The sequence below is a fragment of the Pagrus major genome, chromosome 21 (genome assembly GCF_040436345.1).
Source record: "Pagrus major chromosome 21, Pma_NU_1.0".
NCBI lineage: Eukaryota > Metazoa > Chordata > Actinopteri > Spariformes > Sparidae > Pagrus > Pagrus major.
The window spans coordinates 10,514,053-10,536,201 of NC_133235.1; the positions used below are offsets into that span (position 1 = coordinate 10,514,053).

The following is a 22,149-nucleotide window of genomic DNA, read 5'->3' on the forward strand; positions in this document are numbered from 1 at the left end:
CCAAAACGGCAAGCTAGTGCTTTAAATGATCTTTAGCAGTTTTACAAGATGTGAAAATAGTTACATCATGAAAACATGAGTGGTTATTTTTAACAGCTAGCAGTCAGGGGTCAGATGTACTGAAAACCCCCTCAAAGTATTGTGATTTCAAGAACAATAGATGCCAGTATGTTAGAAAAGACATGTGTGGCATTGGACATATATATACTGTATATATATACTGTTCTGTTTCTTTCCTGGTGCCATTACATTTACATCAGCCTTGTTTTCACACATAACATCCTGGAGGAAGCCTCTCGTGGCTACTTGTGTTGCTGCAGCAGCATTTCTTAAATGACTGTGACAAGAAAATAAAACTTTTTCAGTGTTTAGTCAGTTGTTCAGACAGTTTTGGGTGGGTACTTAAAAGTAAAACAAGGCACAGTGGCAGAATCAGGATAATTGAGGGGCAGGGGCCAGAAAAAATAAAAAAGGGCACCAGCTGTAAGCAGTGGGCAACCAGCACGCTGGAAGGGCACTTTAGAGGGCACTTGTTCATCTTTCATCTACATAGGGACATCCAAGATGGCACTTTTGCGGCATTTATTTGAACATGGAGGCACCAAGGAGTGTGAACAGTGTGAAGGCATGGTATTGACAACATTACCATGATCTCTAAGTGTCTAGAGGAGAGTTGTAAATCTTAAATGAAAAAGAGAAGGGGACACATTGGTGCATAATTGACCACACACATGCTTCTTTTCCAAGCTACCAAACCACTGTGATTCACATATTCATATATGGTAATCAAAACAATCTTCGGCTTCTTTTCTGCAGTAGTTGCTGGGTCCATTTTACTTGTAACCCCAGCTGTGACTCATCTTGTTTGTATGCAGCGATAGTTTTTTTTTCTTTCTGAAACTTTGTGTCTCCTTCAGTAATTAGCAGGTTCTCCAGTCTGTTTTTGTCAGTAGCTCTCGCTTGGCGGAAGCTGCCAGCTACTGCTGCTCACAGCTGCCTCTGTGGGCCATAATTGAAACCATTTGTGGATCAGGTGGAATTCTGGGATTTTGGCCTCCCCTCAAAAAAATCCCAAAGCGTGTTATTTTCTCTGTTTCTTTCCTCCAGCCGGAGAGACTGTTACATCAGCCTTCGTTTCCTCTCTCTTTCCTCTCTCTTTCCTCTCCCTCTCTCTCTCCCCCTCTCTCTCTCTCTTTTCCATTCCCAAAAAGTCCTTGCGAGGAGGAGGTCAGCGACTCGCAGTGCTGAATGCATCAACTCACAGTAGATGTGGAATATTCCCTGAAACAGATGGGTTCATAATAAGGAGAGAGGAACTTGTAAAAGTAAGTCAAATCCATATTTTTCTTACATGTGGCTATTAACCCCAGTGTCCACGTTGACTTTGAAGGAAGTGTGTGTCAGCTCTGCTCAGTATAGAGTTTGACCTCAGACAGGAAATAATCTTAGATCAATCTGCTGATATTAAGGTGAAGAACGGTAAGGGATTAAAGCTTTATTTGCATTTTATTTGCATTATTTTAATCAGTAACTCGTACAGAAAAAAGAAAAAAGTTGTTCTACTTGGAAGGTAGTCAGTGATCATCACGTTAGCTCTCCAGAGATACTAGGAGATGCATTACAGGCATGAGTCCTATAGATCCAGTGTGCAGTGTTCATTTTCTTTCATTTCATTCCATATATGAAAAGCATAAAACGTTGAAATGCAAAAAAAGACTTCATTTCATACACATCGCACTGACACAGAACAACATTGTCTCCTCACATCTCTGGTGAACCCACCACGTGAAGCTTCTGTACAGTGGTCTGAGTTCTTGTGTACCACAGTGTGCCAGAGCTATAAGTCACTGAGAGCTTCACAGGGCTTTTACAAGGTAAATAAAATGCAGGGACTGTGAGGGGTTACAAGGAGGACTGTGTGTGCGTTCACCACAGTGGATCTGACCAGTGCCTAATGGATGTTTAGCTCTATAGGACAGTTTGAAACATCCCGACATGTAACTGTAGGTAACAGTAACCATCAACAATACATGGTAAAAATATAGTTAGTTAAACTTTAGTTAATAATTATTTCGCTGTTAACAAACAATGAAATACTTTATAAACCATTCATGAAGCAATTGTTTATTGTAAAGTTGCAAATGATGTTTATAATACTTTGTAAATGGCTTAATAAATGGTTTATAAACCATTGTATTGTATTTAACGTTTATTTAAGGGGCACTATGTAGTTTTTTTTTGGAGTAGATCAAACTCAGATTTTTAATATTTACAATATTAATGAGGTAATAATACAAACTCATTAATATTTATTTTTTTCCATAACTGAATAAACAAGCTGTTCTCAAAGGAAAATAAGGTCCCAGAACACTGTTTGAAGCTAGAAAGGTGGCAGGGTCCGCCACATATAAACAAAGTGAAACAGTATGAAACTGTGTTGTCCTTTAAGGTCAGTTTGTTTATTCAGTTTGTTTAGGCTTTGTTTGTTTGTTCATTACATATATCACATACTCATGCTTACATTTTTTTACTTTACTTTTTTTATATTTCTTTTTTCTAAATCCATTTTACTCTTGATTTAAGATGATTTCCTCTCCTTCTCTTCTTATTCACCCTGCTTTTCAATACACAGACTGTTTGTGTATGTGACTTTAAAAACCTTCTAATCATCAAAAATGTACATTTACTGTATTGTACTATTAATCTCATCCACTGATCTACAACCTCCCTGAACTTTTAGGTGTGCAAAGAAGAGATGAAGGCTCGACAGATCTCACACCATGTCTTCTTTATCCTGCTGGCTGCCACTGTCAGATCTCAAGTCAACCCAGGTATAAAACTATAGATATTTATCCTTTACAACCACGTCCTTCATTCTCAAAGCAAGTGGGGGTTGAATATCTGGTTCAAAGACTCTTGACACATTGGTCATTGGCTCAATGCACGTGCCAGTCAGAGAATCATTGATATAACGAGTTTAATTGTATGTACGTTTAGTTTATAGTGTGTGAAGTATGAGCCAGTAGATGTACATATAATGTATGTAAGCTTAAAATAACTTCTTCATATTCCTGAGGGACGGGCATGTTGACAAGATGGAGAAGGAAAGCAATTTAAGGTGGGTGGGCTTACAACGCAAGAATGTAATGTGTGTGAGCGGGTGTGTGCGTTTGTGTGTGAGGGTGTGTGTATGTGGTTTACCCGATGGTCAGACAGCAAATATCCTCAGAACAGGTAGACCTTTCACAAGCAGGGGGCATTCGTGGAAAAAAAAAAAAAAAGTAAGAAAATTTGTAGGCGCAGTTATAGGTAACACACACCTTCTCTGTCACACACACACATGCACCCATTTGACTTTTCCCCAATTTGAATATTTTCACAGTAAAAGGGTTATTTGTTCTGCAGCTCTCTAAAAGCACATGTCACTGCGTTCGGTGTGGGAAGGTGAATAAAACACGGATGTCTCTTAATTACCAGGTAGAGATCTTCAGAATAAACAAAGACACTCTGCTAGATGCTGTGAACAGATGTACAGTATGGTTGGTGTATCATTTTAACACTATAATGTAGCATCTGCTGTTGTCTGACTTATATTTGTGGCCGTACAACATAACATTTAATCCCCAGCAGATGTTTTAAAGCTCAAAAAATGTCTCTCACGTGTGCAACTTATTAAAAATGGATGAAAAAATGACGAGCAGGCACCTCCGAGGCCACTCCTGTCTCATTTTGCTTAGACTGGCACCTACACAGTGATGCCTCTGTTTGGCTTTGGAGGCCTTGCAGGGCTGCAGGAAGGGAACTTGGGGGGGATGGGACGAGGCTTGACCACTTCACACTCCACTCCTCCTCACATCCTGCAAATACACAGAAAGGACAAAATCTCACATGGCGCGTGAAAGCATAAAGGTCTCTCACTCATATCCACGTACATGAAAACATATTTATATTGGGGACGGCATGTGTATCAGTGATGCTTCATGTGTTTGTAGAGATGTGTCGATATCCTCTCGGTATGACCGGTGGGCAGATTCAGGACGAGGACATCTCTGCCTCCAGTCAGTGGTCTGAGTCAACTGCTGCAAGATTTGGCAGGCATGTTGGTTTATTTTCTTATATCTCAGCTTCATTTCTTTTGCTTTCTTTATTTAAAACATGTCATCAGTACAGTCAATTATTAGACAGCATGTAGAGTGTATACTTAACTTAAGTTCCGATATGTTATTGTCTCCTTTAGGGCTGGGCAATATGGCCTTACAAATAATTTAGCATTTAGCAATTTAGCCTATCATGATACACAATATATATCTTGATATTTTGAAATCTCCTCAAAAGCACTTCATAAATAAAAGGGACTGGGTGAGAAAATCAGATATGTCAATATTTTCACCAAATACTTTGATATCAATATTGTGACAGTATTGTAGGGATGACTTTTGGTACATTAGATCTTTGATAAATAATCATAGTAATGTGGAGATAATGGGGAAGTGTGTAAAGGAAAAAATAGAAAATTACAATATGTAAGAATTTTAGTTAAAAATGAACGAAAATGATCAACACAATGTGAAGAAATAACAGTTTTTACATCATGACATCTATGTAGACTATTGTGTTGAAGAGATATCGACAGAAGATAGCATGCTAACTAGCTAACCAGGCAGACCACTAGATGCAACGCTAACCTCGCTAACTAGCTAATGGCAGCTGCACTTAGTAGCAGTTAGCTGTTACTATGGTGATATGCTACCCCTTATTTGTTTTGAGTATGACTTCAACAGCTGGCCAAATCTGACATATTGCACCTTTAATTGTAATGCCACCTTTGAAAACCAGGAAAAGGACAAGACAACACTTATGCCAAGATAATATATAGTCTCATATCACAATAACGATGTAATACAGATATATTGCCCAGCTCTAGTTAGCTCCTTTACTGATAATCTGTAAAGTTTTCTTTTAAGTGCATCTCTTTTTCCGACCCTGGTGGCCATTCCTATTCATGCCAAATTCTTCTTTATATTCCAAACTAATATTTAATGTTGTCAATACATATCACTTCTGAATATTTGAAATTGTTTTAATTCCCTTATTTGGCAGCTGTTCTGGATTTTTTTATCAGTTTGCCAAGTTATCATGAAACTGTAGCTGTTCAGGTTTCATGATAACTGAGCCCCTGCTGAAGAGGTTTAAAGCTCAGCCTATGTGAAAGTTTCATGAACTGGTCGCATGAATGATGATAGTGCCATTTTACATTATGTCCAACATTAATATAGAGTAGTCAAAGACATTCTCTGGCAAAAATGAATTTGTTAGCACAGAGAAGATAACACATAGTAGATACATTAACCACCTTTCAATTTTCTTTATTCATATCTCATATTTCTTTGCCTTTTTCCTCTTCATTTTCATGCCACTCGCCTCCTCTGAAATCTTCGCCTCCTGTCTCCTCTTTTATTTCATTCTCGTCTTCAGACTTGACTTAGACAACGGAGACGGTGACGGGGCCTGGTGTCCTGACATCATGTCAGAGCCGGACGGCCTCAAAGAGTACCTCCAGGTGGACCTGCGCTCGCTGCACTTCATCACACTGGTGGGCACCCAAGGTCGCCATGCAGACGGCATGGGCAATGAGTTTGCCCAGCGATACAGGATCAAGTACAGCCGTGACGGCAGCAACTGGGTGGGCTGGCATGATAGGAAGGGAAGGCAGGTGAGCATGTTGAGATAATACAATGTGTCACTGTGTCTCATTCCAGACATATGATTCACATTATCATGCATCTTAATTGGACGGGGAGCAATGACAGGTGGGCCTTAGAAACTAGGTTCACTTTGTTTAGACATTATTGAATACTACAGTCAGGTCAACTGCTCATAGGCTCATCTAACATCTTAACCATGGACAAAGCTTCCAGGTCTGAAGATTGAAGCCACTGCAGAAGTCCCTTAAACCTGCATTCTTTCGACTGGTTTCAAAAAGAAGTCAGATTGCATGTAAGCTTATGAAAAAATTACCCTATTACTCACCTGATTCATCACTTCAATAAACTGTTTCCTAATGAGTGTATGGTCTCAGTCACTCATGTAAAGTCTTCTTCAATGCAGCATGTAAGTAAGTTCTGGTATTTTCAGAGTAAAATAGATGAGAAAGCAGGGTACGCTTTAGGGCGTGGCTACCTTGTGATCGATAAGTCCATACCACAACGTGTCCTCGGGTTCTCAGCCAGATCCAATCTGGATACCCTCCCCAGCTGTACTTTTTAAAATGATATGTAAGACACATGATGTGCTCATGAAATTTGATACAAAGTTGTGGATTAAACTGCCCAATAGGACATAAAATAGTTATAACTAGCCCCAGTTGCCCACTCACAGGGTAATGTTCTGACATATGAGTACTTTCACTTGTAAGACTTTAAATCTATTTTGCCATTAATAGGCGACTTATAACCTTTTAAATGCAGCAGCTTTTCTTGTAAGAGTATTTTTAGGTTACAGTAATGCTACTACTGCTAAAAATAGGATCTGATTCGAACACTTTTACCAAAAGGTAACATCTTTATGTTGCAGATGGCAGCAGAGTTCATTAGCAATGTGGTCAAATAAGAAACTAGCAGCAGTACCCACTACAGTTTTTTTACGTGGTTTGCTTTTTCCTGACACGTTTCACTCAGTCACTCTCGTTTGTGTCATCTGTGTGTCCTCCGCCAGGTCATCGAGGGGAACAGGAATGCGTATGATGTGGTGCTGAAGGATCTGGAGCCTCCCATCATTGCTCGTTTTGTCCGCTTCATGCCTGTGACGGACCACTCCATGATCGTGTGTATGAGAGTGGAGCTCTACGGCTGTGAATGGCTGGGTTAGTCATTATTTTCCATTAGGCACAGTGTGGTGTGATTATGTAGTTGCACTAGCGTCATCTGGTTTATCTTTTTTTTTTTTTTTTTGCATTTATTTCTTTTTGGGTCCACTTTTATGAAGACTTTTTCTGGCATGCTGAGAAGGTTTTAATATCCTGTAAGCATGCAGTGAGTAAATCGGTCCTATTCTTTGACCTTTGACCTGCCCCCTGCAGATGGCCTGGTGTCTTACAGCATTCCAGATGGGCACCAAATGATCTACAGAGGCCTGGATGTCTACTTTAATGACTCTGTGTATGATGGAGCATCAGCTGAAAGGTCTGGATTTTACTGCTACTTCTCGAACAGAAAGATGGAGGCCACAATTAGGGCTTATTTTAATCATAGTTATTTTATTTGCCTCCCACGAGGGTAGTCATTTTCTCTGCACTCCTCAATGAATTAAAGTTTAACCGCTTGTGTTTCCTGTCATCATTCTTCCCTCCGCTAGACTGACAAAGGGCCTCGGCCAGCTGACAGATGGCACCTGGGGTCTGGATGACTTCCTCCACAGCCACACATACAGCATGTGGCCAGGCTACGACTACGTGGGCTGGAGCAACAAGAGCTTCCCCAAAGGTTACGTGGAGATGATCTTTGAGTTTGACCACGTTCGAAACTTCACCTCCATGAAGGTAAGCAGTCTATGGGGGAAGTTCGCCTAACAGCTTAATAATGAAAAAGTGGAATATTTAAAAAACTGCTGAGCCAACACTTACTCTTGTGTTGTGTAAGTGAGCTGTGCTGCGCCATGCCGGGCAAGCTCCCATTTTCAATAGCTGCTGCAAATTTTATTGGGACATAAATTTTATGTAATGATGCAAAATAGCCTTACAGTGTGAAAATTATATTTTCTGTATAATTAGCCGATTTGTCATGGGTAAGTGCTGTGGCCAGGGATCAGAGATGATAGGGGATGTTTTTCAGCCACAACAAAGCAGGACAGATTAGTCATAACTGCACCTTCTTCATCTGCCCCTTTGATTGTGACTGATTGGAGCACTTTGGTCACAGGAATGCATATTCCATGTAGACATTAGCAAGATAACTGACTATTCGTAAGATCATACTTGCCTTTAGTTACATATCCCACTTCTCAGAGTTGTATTTCACAGTTTAAAGTGATGGAGAGCTAATTAAGAAATAAATAATCATTTATAAAGGTATTTTCTATTTATAAAGACCAGATCCTGCAGGTAAGACTGCAGTATCCTGGTGGGGGGACCTGACTTGCCTTAAAGGACAAGTTCACCCAAATTAAATTCAGTCATTATCTACTAACGCCCAGGCTGATGGAAAGTCTGATGATGTTTTGAAGTCCACAAAACATTTCTGGAGCTTCACAACCAAACAGCTTTGCAGCATTCTCCTAAACAACTGAAATAGATGGGGACTTGTTTTGAAACGCAAAAAACAAGCGGCAAACAAAACATAAAATGGCTCCATACAGCTCATCTAGTGTAATCCAGGTCTACAGATTTGACGTTTTTTACACCCTCAATGCATGGTTGAGCTTGTGCACCCACTTCAGACAGGGTGCACGCTTAAGCTTTTAGCTTCGCAGCAACAGTCAAGATTTCAGCTTTAAAACTGTGTAAATAACGTCTTTTCAAATCAATTTGGGATCTCAGAGCCTCTGGAGATTTGGATCGTGCCAGACTAGTTTTGTGGATACCATTTTATGTTTTCTTTTCAGCTGTTTTTTAACGTATTAAAATGTTAAAAGTCCCCATCTACTTCAGTTGCTAAGGATAACGCTGCAATGCTATTTTGTTGTGAAGCTCCAGAAATGTTTTGTGGATTACGAAACTTCATTTGACTTTTTCATTTTTGTATGAACTTATCCTTTAACTACAGACTCGGCTCGTGTAAAAATGTCTTGGATCTTGTTAAAGACTTGATGAATGACGTGACTCACACGTCTGCCGCCTCCACCTCCACAGGTTCACTGTAACAACATGTTCAGCCGAGGGGCGAGGATGTTCAGACAGGCCAGCTGTTACTTCCGGTCAGGATCAGACTGGGAGGCTGACCCTGTGATCTTCAGGCCCACCGTCGACCGCCAGAACCAAGGCGCCCGCTTCATCACTGTGCCCCTTGGGGACCGCACAGCCAGCGCCATCAAATGCCGTTTCCACTTCAGCGACGTTTGGATGCTGTTCAGTGAGGTGGCCTTCCAGTCAGGTAGAGATGGGATCAGATAAGAAACTTTCACAGTGTAAATGTTGTCTGATGTCCTTCAGCTTTGTCTTCCCTTGTCTTTCTCTCACAGGCTCAGCAGTGTACAATACATCTCTGACTCCTCGCAAACATGGACACCCCACTAACACACTGCCTGGTCAGTAGTTAAACCTCTTATTCATTTTTTTTTTTTCTTTTAGCAGTGGTTTTTAATTTTAGTAAAACAGCCTGGCAGAGGAGAAACATGCTGGCAAGAGGGAGTGGAGGCTGATTTGATATATGGCTGCTGGGAAGTGTTGTGGTGGTAAACAACACGCAGGCTGAGTATAATCCTTAGTCAACCAATCAAAAAACTATCATAAATTCAGAGGTTCCTTCATTTATTATTTTTCTCCAGCTTTAATTGTTGTCTTGCAGCTTACTGTAATGTATGAAGACTTATCTCAATCTAAAACTGAAGGTAATTGCTTGTTTAAAAGGTGGTTTAACTGAAATGTTTTCTGGTTCAACAGTGCCCCCTGCTGACAGCAGCAGAAATGACTGACCATTAAAATAACTGTCAGGCTCCCACTGTAGTTGTAATGAAACATGGAGGGGGACTGTCATTAAGGCATACTGTGATAAGAAATTGAAGTGTGATGGATCAAATTGAATCCGCCTCGACTCTCAACTCTCATCTGGTTGGTTAGGTGATGATCCCACTCACAAAGTGGATGACAGCAATACCAGGATCCTGATTGGCTGCTTGGTGGCCATCATCGCCATCCTATTGGCGATCATAGTCATCATCCTGTGGAGGCAGGTCTGGCAAAAGATGCTGGAGAAGGTGAGAAGAGTGTTTCCCTCAATTTGTTTGTATTGATCTTGTGTACTTTTTGGTAATAATTGTTTATAACAATTTAAAACACCATACAATATTCTTGCTATTCTTGTCATCAGTGGTTCACTCTCAATTATTCTCATAGAAGGTGGATAGTGTGCAAATCCAGGCCAAGTTGGGTAAAGGTGCAGGACAAAACACTGCATACAGAGGAGGAGTAGAGGTTGTCTGCATACTGATTTTTACAAGCACCACAACAATTTTAAAAAATGAAGAAATAAACCAGGCACTCCGTCAGGGCCCAACAGTCCCATTAATTCAACCAAACCTTACATCTAGCCCTTTATCCTTTAAATTTGAAACCACTCATCACTGCATAACTATATTTTAAGCTCACCAGATCTAGGATCCAGATCAAATTGTACTCACTCATAGATACACCTCATTTTTTTCATCAAGATCCATGCATTATTCCCTGAGAAATTCACAAACGTGTTGAAAAATGCCCTATCTTGTAAAGCTAAAGAAAGAGAGAAAAACATTCCCGGATCCCTTTATCAGCACATGAAGTAAAGTCGATTCTGGGCTGGGACCCATCCTCCATCCGTGGAAATCTGATAAGTAGTTTTTGTGCAATCCTGCTGATAAACCAACCAACCAACAAACACACAGAGATAAAAACATAACCTCCGTTGCGGAAGTAACTAAAGAAAGGACTGCAGCCCATGCAAGTCACATGTGATGCAAGCTTTCGTTATTATTTGGCAATATGCTTTGTAGTGTAGAGATTGTCCTTGAGATTAAACAAATCAGTGTCTGGGTGGTGTTATGGCACCAGGGGAGACACATCCTCAAAGAGGGGGTAAATGAAATGACTATGAGCTTATTGAATTTATAAGATGGGCTTTATGAGCTGAAATATGTAAACATTACAAACTGGCATGGTTTGTGAACGGCCCGGGTGACAAAAAAACGCCCATCACTAGTCCCCACTTACAGAGCATCAGCGACACCCACCCCCAGCCTCAAGCGGTTCACCCTGCTGCCATCTGACAAAAGATACAGAAGTATCTGCTGCCGGACCATCAGACTGCGGAGCAGCTCTTTTTTTCAGGCTGTGAGACTTTTCCATTCATCCTTCAATTCACACACTTCCCCGGTTTTTGTTTTGTGTGTAGCATAAAGGAAGTACAGCTTGCATTATTACATATTGACCATTGAACTGTGAACCCAGAAACAGACTGTGTTCCCAGGGTGGTCCATTTCAAGTAGGTGGGCAATGCCATCAGCTGCCAATGGTGTATTAGTATTTTAAAATGTCTCTTAGGGTTGGTGATCTGGAAAGAGAAACATGAAACATTTATAAATGATTTATGCATCACTCACCTTTATGAGGGATTTGTCATAAAACCCTGTTGAACATTATGCATTTTCTATGTGAATTGTTTGTGGATAATCTGTGTTATTTTGTATCATGTGATTTCCTAATTGTAGGTGCAGCTTTCATTGTCTCATCTATAGCCTATTTATAGCCTTCTCTATGCTCACCAGGGAGCTGCCTTGAAATTTAATAAGCTGCGTGAATAAAACATTTTTGGGAGGTTGCAAATTTCAATGTGAGGACGTCTCCTTTTCCTCAATCACAATCACTGCTAGTGTCTACAGAGGAGGATTAGAGCCACTGTAGAAAAAAAACAATTTACTTTTTATTTACAATTTAATTCTGTTTTTTTTTTCTCTGAGAAATCAGAGAAAGAAGTCAGAATTGTGAAAAAAAAGAAGTCAGAACCCCCCCAAAAAAATTTCAGTGGCTCTAATCATTTTCCATATATGCTATCTTTCTGGTCGACAAATCTGACATCCAACACTGTTGACCTATAACAACCCTGCTCACCCTCTCAGGCGTCCCGTCGGATACTGGACGATGAACTCACAGCCCGCCTCGCGGTCCAGACCCGGGCCTTCTCCTCTCACCACTCCTCTCTGTCCAGCGAGGAGGGTGGCTCCACCTCTAACTCCACCTACGAGAGAATCTTCCCCCTCTGTGCCGACTACCAGGAGCCTTCACGCCTTATCAGGAAACTACCTGAGTTTGCTCAGTCTACCGAACACCTTGGTGAGATAAACCAGGATGTCATGAATGCTTGTGGGAGGTTGGTTACAGAGGCAGCTGCTGTAGTGTGTGTATTTGTGTGTTTCCACATCAGGACCAAGCACCTCCTGTCGAGCCCTTGCGACCAGTGGTTCAGACGGGGCCCCCCACTATGCTGAGGCAGACATCATCAGCCTCCAGGAGTCCTCGGACAGCAGCACCTACTCCATCACAGCTGTCAGCATGAATCTGTTCGCTGGCACCGACTCTTCCATGAGAGAGTTCCCCAGACACAAGCTCACTTTCAAGGAGAAACTGGGAGAGGGCCAGTTTGGAGAGGTATACTCAGTTTAGTAGCTCTTATGTTTTTTGGCAGTGATCTTTCAAAATATATTAGATTGATTGGGCTGTTCTCTCTCTCGCTGAGTGATGTTGATGCATCGTTATAGCTCTCATTTTGAAAATTGAATGATAGATATTGCTGTGTGGTGAAATGTGGCGACTATACCACACATGCTGACAAATAGGCAACACTTAGTGGTATTAAACAGCCAAACAGATGGTTTCAAGTGGTGCCAAGTAGAGGACTGAAAAGGACTGAAAAAGTACTTTTTTTTTACAAATAGGTGCACTTGTGTGAGGCCGAGGGCATGCAGGACTTTTTGGATGAGTCCATAGAGGGAAACAATGAGTCACCTCTGCTCGTTGCTGTGAAAACACTGCGGGAAGATGCCAACAAGAATGCAAGGTAAAAGCAGTTGGTACATCATCCTCCAGCTGCCTGTTGTTATTCATTTAGTCACTCAGTCAGGCGGTAGATTTCAACCGTTTGTCCCCGCTGTGCTGCAGGAACGACTTCCTGAAGGAGATCCGGATCATGTCTCGTCTGAGGGACCCCAACATTGTCCGTCTGCTGGCGGTGTGTGTGGACACAGACCCTCTGTGTATGATCACTGAGTACATGGAAAATGGAGACCTGAACCAGTTCCTCTGCAATCTCAGACTGAAAGAGGCTGCTGATGAAGACAAGGCAGAAGAGGAGGAAAAAGAGGGGAAGAGCATGGTCAGGTAGGCTCATATCTTCACCTACGCAATGACAAAAAAGCCAACTACACACAGTTGTTGTCTAGTGCACTGTAATGTATTTATTCTCTGTCTTCATGGTCTTCTCTGCTCTGCAGCTACAGTAAACTCATTGGCATGGCAGTGCAGATTGCATCTGGTATGAAGTACCTGTCCTCTCTCAACTTTGTCCATCGGGATCTGGCAACCCGCAACTGCCTGGTGGGTAAGAACCACACCATAAAGATCGCTGATTTCGGCATGAGTCGGAACCTGTACAGAGGAGACTACTACAGGATCCAGGGCCGGGCCGTCCTGCCCATCCGCTGGATGTCCTGGGAGAGCATCCTGCTGGTGAGTGCCGTGCAGAGCTGCAGACATATGGGATTTATCCTGTTAGCCCAGCTGTGGTTTTACATCTTAAAAAAAATGTTTTAAAGTTTCAGGCTACATGATTTTAATTTGCAATACATGTTCTTCAAGAGTTCTGAGAGTTTTAACACAAAAATGCCAGGAGAGGCAGGTAATTACCGGTTATCGGTATCGGCTGAAAAAAATCCTTACAGTGCATTCCTACTGAGGGAGAAATTAAAGTAGATCTTAATTTTAATCACATTTCACTCAAAGGATTCAGAAATATGAAAAGAACAAAAGGTCCGCGTGATGATATTGCTAATAATATTGCAGCTATGATATAAACAAAAGTGTACAAGCCATCATCCATATTAAGTCCAAGCTAGATTGCATATGAATTAAGTTGTCTGTTCTCTCAGGGAAAGTTCACCATGGCTAGTGACGTGTGGGCCTTCGGCGTGACTCTGTGGGAGATTCTGACTCTGTGTAAGAAGCAGCCCTACTCCCAGCTGTCTGACGAGCAGGTCATTGAAAACACAGGCGAGTTCTTCAGGGACCAGGCCAAGCAGGTAGGCGTCACACACGTTTGGACATTTCTCTGCATCTTTATCTCACAGCGCTTTCATGTTTTCATCTGAAAATCCGATACTCTGTCTTGTGCTCCCAGGTGTATTTGCCGAAGCCTCCCTGTTGTCCTGATAGAGTCTACAATGATCTCATGCTGAGCTGCTGGAGGAGAAACGCCAAGCAGAGGCCGAGCTTTCATGACATACACACCCAGCTGATGGAGAGCCTGGCGTAGCAGATGGAACAAATTTCTCTCTGCCATGCACTGTCACATTTGCTCCCTTCCGTCTGGATTCATTTTGATTTTTTTTATTCATCTTATTTTGTTTTGGTTTTTTTTGCTTGCATGCCACAATGGTGCTGTAAATAATAAGAGACGAGGAGAAGGTATGCACTTGAACAGAGCCTTATATTGTAGATATCATGCAAATTAGCACTATTGACACCTCTGTGTATTTATTAATGTCTTTTTTTCTTTTCTATGTTTATTTATAGAGTGCTCCATGGTTATCCCAGCTTTTGAAACACAATTGTGAATATTTCTTTCATTTCTTTTCTATGCAAACATTGAATTATAGTGCACATTTATGAGAGAATGTCAATACAGTTGTGTTTTATGAATGTTTATACGTTTGCCTGCCAACATCATGATGATTGTTGGTTGGATCAGATTGTTTTTATTACTCTGCAGTAGTTCACTGACATGTTTTACAATCATGTTAATGTCCTTTCGCAGAAATGAATTAACTGTATATTGTTGAATAGTTGCCTTTTTAATAGCTGTCAAACCAAAGATCCCTGTAAATAAAGAAACGTTAATGTTCGCTTGGCCTACTTATTGTCATACTTTCCTTGTCGTTCTTCGCAGACCCAAACATCACACACACACAGTCAAAATTTCATCAGCGACGATTTGTTGTCACAATGTTTACATTGCCGAAAGAAGTGAGAAACAACAACAGCATCAAAGAAAAAATTAAAAATGGACATTTCCAAAACAAGTGAAAAAGAAAATTTGCTTTTACTTTGTTGAGTGGTTTACTTTGTTGAGTGGTCCGAACAGAATCACCTGAGGCTGAATGTCAACAAGACCAGAGAGATGGTGATTGACTTCAGGAGGAAGAAGATGCCTTCACAGCCACTAAGGATCAGGGGGGAGGTGGTGGAAGAGGTGGATGACTACAAGTACCTGGGAGTGGTGATTGACGACAGACTGGACTGGAAATCTAATACCGAGGCTGTGTACAAGAAGGGGATGAGCAGACTCTATTTCCTGAGGAAGCTGAGATCCTTCAACTCGTGCAGCAAGATGTTGGAGATCTTCTACCAGTCTGTTGTTGCCGGAGCAATTTTCTTTGCTGCTGTGTGTTGGGGCAGCAGCATCAGAGCCAGCGACACAAACAGACTTGATAAAATCATCAAGAAGGCTGGCTCCGTACTCGGTCTCAGGTTGGACTCTTTTGAGACAGTGGTGGAGAGGAGAACGCTGAAGAAACTTTTATCCATCATGGACAATGATCAGCACCCTCTCCATCACACAGTAGACAGACAGCGGAGTACCTTCTCTCACAGGCTGCTTCAGCTCCACTGTCGAAGGGACAGATACAGGAAATCTTTCCTGCCACATGCCATCACACTGTACAATAACAGCTAAAACTCTGGTCATAACATACAGTCTCTACGCACTTTATATGTTTTTACACTGTTCTGCACCTCATCTGTTCACTGCACCTTATACTTTATGTTGCACTACCATTAATACTGCTGTGTATACACCAACACTGCTCATTTATACATTTTTATACATATTTTCTGTATATATACATTTTTTATATTACATTTTATATTGTTATGTTAATATGTCTAGGTTGTTCTTTTTATTTTACATTTTTTATACTGCTATGTTAATATGTCTAGGTTGTTTCTCTTTATTTCACTGTGCTGTCATTCATCTCTGTGTGTAATGCTGCTGCTACACCTTAATTTCCCAGCTTGGGATCAATAAAGTATATCTATTCTATTCTATCTATTCTAAATGACAAAAAAAAAAGGTACATTGCCAAAATAAGTGTGAAATAAAAACCACAATGTCATACACAAACAGAAGAAGAGTGGTTGTTCTTAGAAATGTGCGTATGTATACAAATGGATACAATAACAATTAGAGATAAAGTATATTTTTCAGTTTAAAGATATAAATACAAATGTGTGAACTGTACAGACACTGCAGTCTTGTACAGACGTAGTTTCAATCGTTGCGCTCTTCTACCGTTTTGTTCCTCTTCGCTCCCCGTAGTGGGCTGAGCTGATTGGCTTGCTGTTTGTTGACATCCAATCACACCACGTATCCGCTCTTTCATATAGGCTGCTGTCCCCCAGCCTCAGTCGGACGATGGGTTGAACGTCCCCGGTCAATATAAAATCCAGCGGTGGTGTGTAACTTTTCTCCCGGTCCTGTTTTGACACAGAGCCGCTGCTAGCTCCGCTCGGACATGGAGAGAGTCGTGATAGTGACCGGCGCCAACAGGTTGGTCCAAACTGTAAAGAAACTGAATACACAGTGTTTGTCACGGTGATACAAAGTGACACTTCTTGCTAACTTAGCTGCTAAAACACTGAACATGTGAGTGAGTGTGTTAACTTCTGTAGCTACTGACTGTAATGTCTCCAACCTGTAATAATGTTAACCAGTCAGATTTACTTTCATGCATTATGGTCTTGGTTGTGTCAGACATTTCACAATCAGAAAATAACATTAAAAAGTCACAATCAACATATTTATACTGAAAAAACAACAACATTTGAATGGTAATGCCTGAGTGATATTATTAGCTTTTGGCTAAGACAACAGTGTGTTTTAATTTATAGGTTTATAGCCTAAGTAAAAGATTTTAGTTACTTTGTTAAGTGCCATGTAGATGTCATTACATGTTTGTCCACCAGACAGAACTGAAGATCTAGCAACAGCACAGACCTCTTCCTAAAACTACAACTTGTCATTTTCACATTTCAATTTGTGTGCAGATTAAAGTAACATGATGTAACTTTTTTACCTTGAAATAACCGCTTCAGAATCATTGTGATGGTTCAGTGTCTTGTAATAGTGTGAATGGTGTTTATCCTTTGTTTCTGCACTATGTACCTTCAGTGAGAGGGTGGGATCACAGCATTACATACATGTTCACTTCAACATACAAGTTTTCAACACATAACATTGTGAAGACGCAATGAGTTTTGTCTGTAGTTACATACATTACGTCTGACAAATTGTCACAGAGCTGGGATTTGTATTTACAAAAGTGGTGTTGCACTCAGAAACTGTGGGGGGCGCCAAATTACACAAAATGCCAATTTCTACATAATGTTGCTTTAAACAAACATGTCAATTGGTGAATTTTAGAGCTGTCTGTTTGGGTTTTTTTCATAGGTTTGAGATAGCAGGGCTCACTGTTTCTCCGTGCTTCTATTCTTTATGCCAGTTGCTCCCAAACTTTTTCTGGAGTGCTCCCCTTTTTGTAGGTATATATTTCAAAATATTTACCTCAACCAGATACTAACACAAACATGTCTTTTGCTTGCAAACTCCTGCTGGATTTGTTTGAATTAATATAAAACTGCAACTTCGCCAAGTGGGAGATACGTTTTTCTGGCACACTAAATAGTATGGTAGTATAAGGATTATGTTACCAATCTGCCGGCATCATTTCTTCTCTGTGTTTACTGATGTCTGATTTACTCTGTGAGATCATCACACAGTTCCTGAGGGAAGTTTATTTACATGCTTGTGTTTGTCTGCCATCTGTCACTTAATACAGCGGCATTGGCCTGGCCCTGTGTGAAAGGCTGCTGACGGAGGACTGCCAGCTCCGGCTGTGTCTGGCCTGCAGAAACATGCAGCGGGCCGAGGCCGCCCGCTCCGCTCTCCTGGCCTCTCACACCGACGCCCATGTCGACTTGCTGCACCTGGATGTGGGCTCTGTGGAGTCGGTGCTCACTGCTGCTCAGGAGGTCAAGGCCAGGTACTGATACTGCCATACTGTGACGTCCTGACACTGTGGACACGCTGCTTTACAGCTTCTTTTTCTCTTAAATATTAACTGTAAATATGGAATTGAGGTTGATTAATCTTAAATGCATGTTTGTTTTGCCACAGGTACAACAGAATTGACTTTCTGTATCTAAATGCAGGAATTATGCCCAATCCACAAGTGAATGTCAAAGCCTTTTTTAAGGGTTTGTTCTCCAGGTAAAAATCCAACGCCACCTCTTGACTTTTTATTCTTTGTTTCTTTTGATTTGTATTTTAACATTGGCTCAAAGCTAGATGGCTGTGTACAAGAGCAGCTTGTCTGTTGTCCATGCTGTTGTGTAATAGCGTACCCTCTCACTGCAGCAATGTCATCAACATGTTTGCCACAGCAGAGGGCCTCTTAACTCAGCAGGACCTCGTCAACTCAGACGGTCTACAGGAAGTTTTTGCCACCAACCTCTTTGGCCATTTTCTCCTGGTACAACACACATACAGGAAACACACAGACAGTGTGTTCCCAAACATCTGCTTCAAACTAACCTTCAAAGTAGTAACCACAATATCACCAGACTCCCTTACAAATTGCAAGATTTTAAGAGTTATTGCGTGAGGAGAAACTTAGCAAAGTTCACAAAATGGTAATGGCAAATTCTAAATCATTTGTGCCTACTTGTAAATTCAGCATTATATTTAATACAATTTGTTCCTTGTAAAAGAATGTCTATTTGTCGAGGCATTGCTGTTCCGGCCTGTCTTTGCATCTTTCCTCCTAACACATGGCAGCCTTTTGATCACACTGTTTCAACTGTTTCACCATTTACACTAAATTAATGAAAGAACACAACATATTATTGATGGTAAACATGTCAAATTTTACAAATACAGTAAACAGTAACTTTTTTATCAACGCTTTCTACAAAATATCCATAACTATGTGGGCTTTCTTGTTAACTCTGCAAACGTTACACATGAATATATTTCTTTTTTTGTTTTAAAAGATGTCATGTCCATTTGTTTCAGTGATGTACGTGTTTTTCCTTTGACAGTCCTCTCTTTATCTCTGTGGTCCAGATAAGGGAGCTGGAGCCTCTGCTGTGTGAGGCAGGTCACACGTCCAGGGTAGTGTGGACCTCCTCGAGTAACGCCCAACGCTCTGCCTTCAGCATGGAAGACATGCAGCACAAAAATGGGACGGAGCCCTACAGTTCCTCCAAGTACGCATCAGACATGCTCAGCCTGGCACTCAACAGACACAAGAACAGCCAGGTTTGTCCGTCACACAGTCTGCAGATCACCAGGACAGCACTGTGACTATTGCTTGCTTGTGTCGATGTCCCCTCACATAAATGTGGTCTACATGTTCCTTTTCATTACATTTTGTCAGTTAAAATGTTGAAAAACAAAAAAAGTATAATCTTGCTCATAATCTTGATTGATAGAAAACCACACTTTCCACACGTATCCTTTAAGAAGACATTCATCTGTTGCGTTAAATAAGTGTTCTCCTCTCTTTGTGACAGGGGTTGTTCTCCTCTGTAATATGTCCAGGACTGGTGATGACTAATCTGACCTACGGTATCCTCCCCTCCTTCTTCTGGACTCTCATCATGCCCTTCATGTGGCTGGTGAGTGAACATTGTTTTAACTCCTCTGTCTTAAATATTACTGGAGTTGTGTATGAACTGTATCATGTTATTGTGATATGTTTTCAGATCAGGATCTTCACCAACACGTTCACACTTACACCGTACAACGGAGCAGAGGCACTGGTATGTTTTCCACCTCTTCTGTTGCAGTTCTTATGAAAATACCTCAAGGATTAGCGTCTCTACATTGAATGCAGTCTAATCATGAAGTCCTGCTCTGGTTTTTCATAGCACTGGCTGTTTCTTCAAGAGCCAGAGTCTCTGGATCCGAGAGCAAAGTATCACAGTTTAACATCAGGACTTGGAAGAAACTACACTCAGCCTAGACAGGTGAGCAACCAGAGGACCACTATTTCTGAATAGTAGAAATTAAAAGATTGATCAGAGAGACTGGGATCATTGATCTGCTTCTGAAGATGATTTATACTCAATTAAATCAAATTAATTCAGATTTTCTGCGTGTTTGTTGTTTTCATTTCAGATGGACATCGATGAAGAAATGTCTGAAGTCCTCTACACAAAACTTGTTGAACTTGAGAAAGAAGTCAGAAGGAAACCGAGTGAGAGGACTGCTGACAAGGAGGATAATGGACAGTGAGATGGAGTAGAAGAGTATAGAGTCTTTTTTAATGCAAGGTCTTTGACATCAGTAATAAATTGAGACTTCAGAATCAGTTAAAAATATCATGACTTGATGTCTTTTTCATATTTCAATATTGAATAACCACCTGTTATTTTTTCAAATCCTTTTTGAAACCGTAATGCTGCATCAACAAAGTCATGTGAGATCAATGACCAGCGGGAGTCTCATGTGTCGCTGCCTTCTTGTTGTAATGTAAACCATTGCCTGCCTGTGTGTCTTCCTCTGATAGCTGTATCATGTTGCTTCTTGCCTTACAAACTTTCCTGAGGCCATCGACTGAACACCAACACTACCATCCGTTGCCTCTCTTGCCAATAGGCACTATGCCAAACTATTTCATCGATGCAGACAGGTGACTTAAGAAGCAGCATTGTGTCAAACAACTTCCTCCTCTGACAGTCTCTTCTGCACGGCCTTTGTTTTATTGATATCCTCCTGAAATTCAAATTTGAACTCCTTCAAGGCAACAAAAGCGTGCACTGTAGCCACACTGATCTGTAAGCTGTTTGCCTTTTTCCTCTGCATAATGTTAGATGAGGAAAAATATTTGTACAAAATATTATACAAATAAATAATTGATTATTTATTGTTACACAAACTGATGGGTGCAGGCTGAGCTTCAGGTACAATCTGCCTTTATTCTGAAGTCATCTTGTTTTACCGGTCTTTGACGTCATGGACTGACTCTAGGTAAAATGTATTATTTTAACTATATATCCTATTATGCAGCCTGGACAGCCGCGGTGGGAAGTCATCTTTGTTCCCTTTCGGTTATCACTCTTGTTTGAACCATTGCACAGGTTTTTGTTGAACATTAGATTACTTATTTTCAAAGCCTTCGTACAAAATAACATCCGTTTGTTAAGAGGACTTTCTACAACCCAAAAGCATGAAAGGCCACTCAAAAATACAAAGCAGTCCTCTCAACCAACTGTACCAACTCAAGGTTTTGTGGCAGCTGATTCCAAACTTCTGAACTGTAGCGTCTCTTCTGTAGCTAAATATGAAGGACATACGCTTTTGTTAGAAGTGTCTTTGTTAGTTTAGTAACTACCCTGTTGGTTTATAAAGCACTGAATGGTTTCCAAAATACATTTCTGATCTGCTGCTACGTTATGAACCATCCAGACCTCTGAGGTCGTCAGGTGCAGGTCTGCTTTCAGTCCCTAGAGTCAAAACATGGAGAAGCAGCATTCAGTTATTATGCACCACATATCTGTAACAAACTCCCTGAAAACTTCAGGTTCGCTCCAACTCTCACCTCTTAAATCAAGGCTGAAGACCTTTCTGTTTGCTGCTGCTTTTCACTGAAGCAATTTCAAGGCTTTGAACTGCATTGTGACTTTAATTTTCTAGTCTTGTCTCTTTTAAACCTCTTCTGTTTTAGCCTACTTTCCTATTTCTTGACTTGTTTTAATGTTTTGTTTCTTGATGTCTTCCTACTTGTTTTTAATGTATTTTAAATGCAATTTTTAATTTCTTATAATGTCATTTTTATGCCCCTGTAAAGCACTTTGAGTTGCCTTGTGTCTGAATTGTGCTATACAAATAAACTTGCCTTGCCTGAAACCTTTTCTGTCTTTCTTTCTGAAATCAAGTCTGTCAGTGTCATAAAGACCTACAACATATTCATAATAATCCAAAGAGGAGGCTACAGTAAATGTGGCTCCCAGCATCAAATACAAAAAAATAAAATAGACACATTCACAAAATATATCAGCTGACAAATCTATTCACCTCCCAATGAATCACTGAGAGCCACCTCAATCTGTGTACTTTCGCTTACAGTGCAGATTGACAGGATTAGCTGAGAATGTGAGGCGACAGAGAAGTGTCCCACCTTGACGCTGCC

At 40.9% G+C, this 22,149-nt stretch overlaps 2 protein-coding genes across 2 annotated transcripts; both read left to right on the forward strand.

Annotated features, from left to right (window-relative positions):
• Positions 1 to 2,795: 2,795 nt before the first annotated feature.
• Positions 2,796 to 14,372, forward strand: ddr2b (discoidin domain receptor tyrosine kinase 2b). Its single transcript, XM_073491624.1, has 16 exons — positions 2,796 to 2,831; positions 3,993 to 4,103; positions 5,487 to 5,713; positions 6,715 to 6,862; positions 7,079 to 7,181; positions 7,354 to 7,537; positions 8,846 to 9,086; positions 9,175 to 9,240; positions 9,773 to 9,909; positions 11,806 to 12,019; positions 12,111 to 12,334; positions 12,622 to 12,743; positions 12,845 to 13,063; positions 13,177 to 13,411; positions 13,831 to 13,980; positions 14,079 to 14,372. The coding sequence occupies exons 2-16, from the start codon at positions 3,995 to 3,997 to the stop codon at positions 14,211 to 14,213; spliced, it is 2,514 nt and encodes an 837-aa protein (XP_073347725.1). The 5' UTR covers positions 2,796 to 2,831; positions 3,993 to 3,994; the 3' UTR covers positions 14,214 to 14,372.
• Positions 14,373 to 16,397: 2,025 nt separating this feature from the next.
• LOC141016213 (3-keto-steroid reductase/17-beta-hydroxysteroid dehydrogenase 7-like) lies at positions 16,398 to 21,866 on the forward strand. The gene is made up of 9 exons (XM_073490455.1): positions 16,398 to 16,505; positions 17,794 to 17,997; positions 18,132 to 18,224; positions 18,372 to 18,486; positions 19,080 to 19,274; positions 19,529 to 19,633; positions 19,721 to 19,777; positions 19,886 to 19,984; positions 20,136 to 21,866. Exons 1-9 carry the CDS (start codon positions 16,471 to 16,473, stop codon positions 20,250 to 20,252), a joined length of 1,020 nt encoding a protein of 339 aa, XP_073346556.1. The 5' UTR covers positions 16,398 to 16,470; the 3' UTR covers positions 20,253 to 21,866.
• The last annotated feature ends 283 nt before the right edge of the window (positions 21,867 to 22,149 follow it).

Coding starts and splice junctions, on each gene's coding strand:
- ddr2b (XM_073491624.1), top strand. CDS start 3,995: ATGTGTCGATATCCTCTCGGTATGACCGGTGGGCAGATTCAGGACGAG. Junction 7,538..8,845: donor GAAACTTCACCTCCATGAAG/GTAAGCAGTCTA, acceptor CCACCTCCACAG/GTTCACTGTAACAACATGTT. Junction 9,087..9,174: donor TGAGGTGGCCTTCCAGTCAG/GTAGAGATGGGA, acceptor TTTCTCTCACAG/GCTCAGCAGTGTACAATACA.
- LOC141016213 (XM_073490455.1), top strand. CDS start 16,471: ATGGAGAGAGTCGTGATAGTGACCGGCGCCAACAG. Junction 18,487..19,079: donor TCTTTGGCCATTTTCTCCTG/GTACAACACACA, acceptor TCTGTGGTCCAG/ATAAGGGAGCTGGAGCCTCT. Junction 19,985..20,135: donor ACTACACTCAGCCTAGACAG/GTGAGCAACCAG, acceptor TTTTCATTTCAG/ATGGACATCGATGAAGAAAT.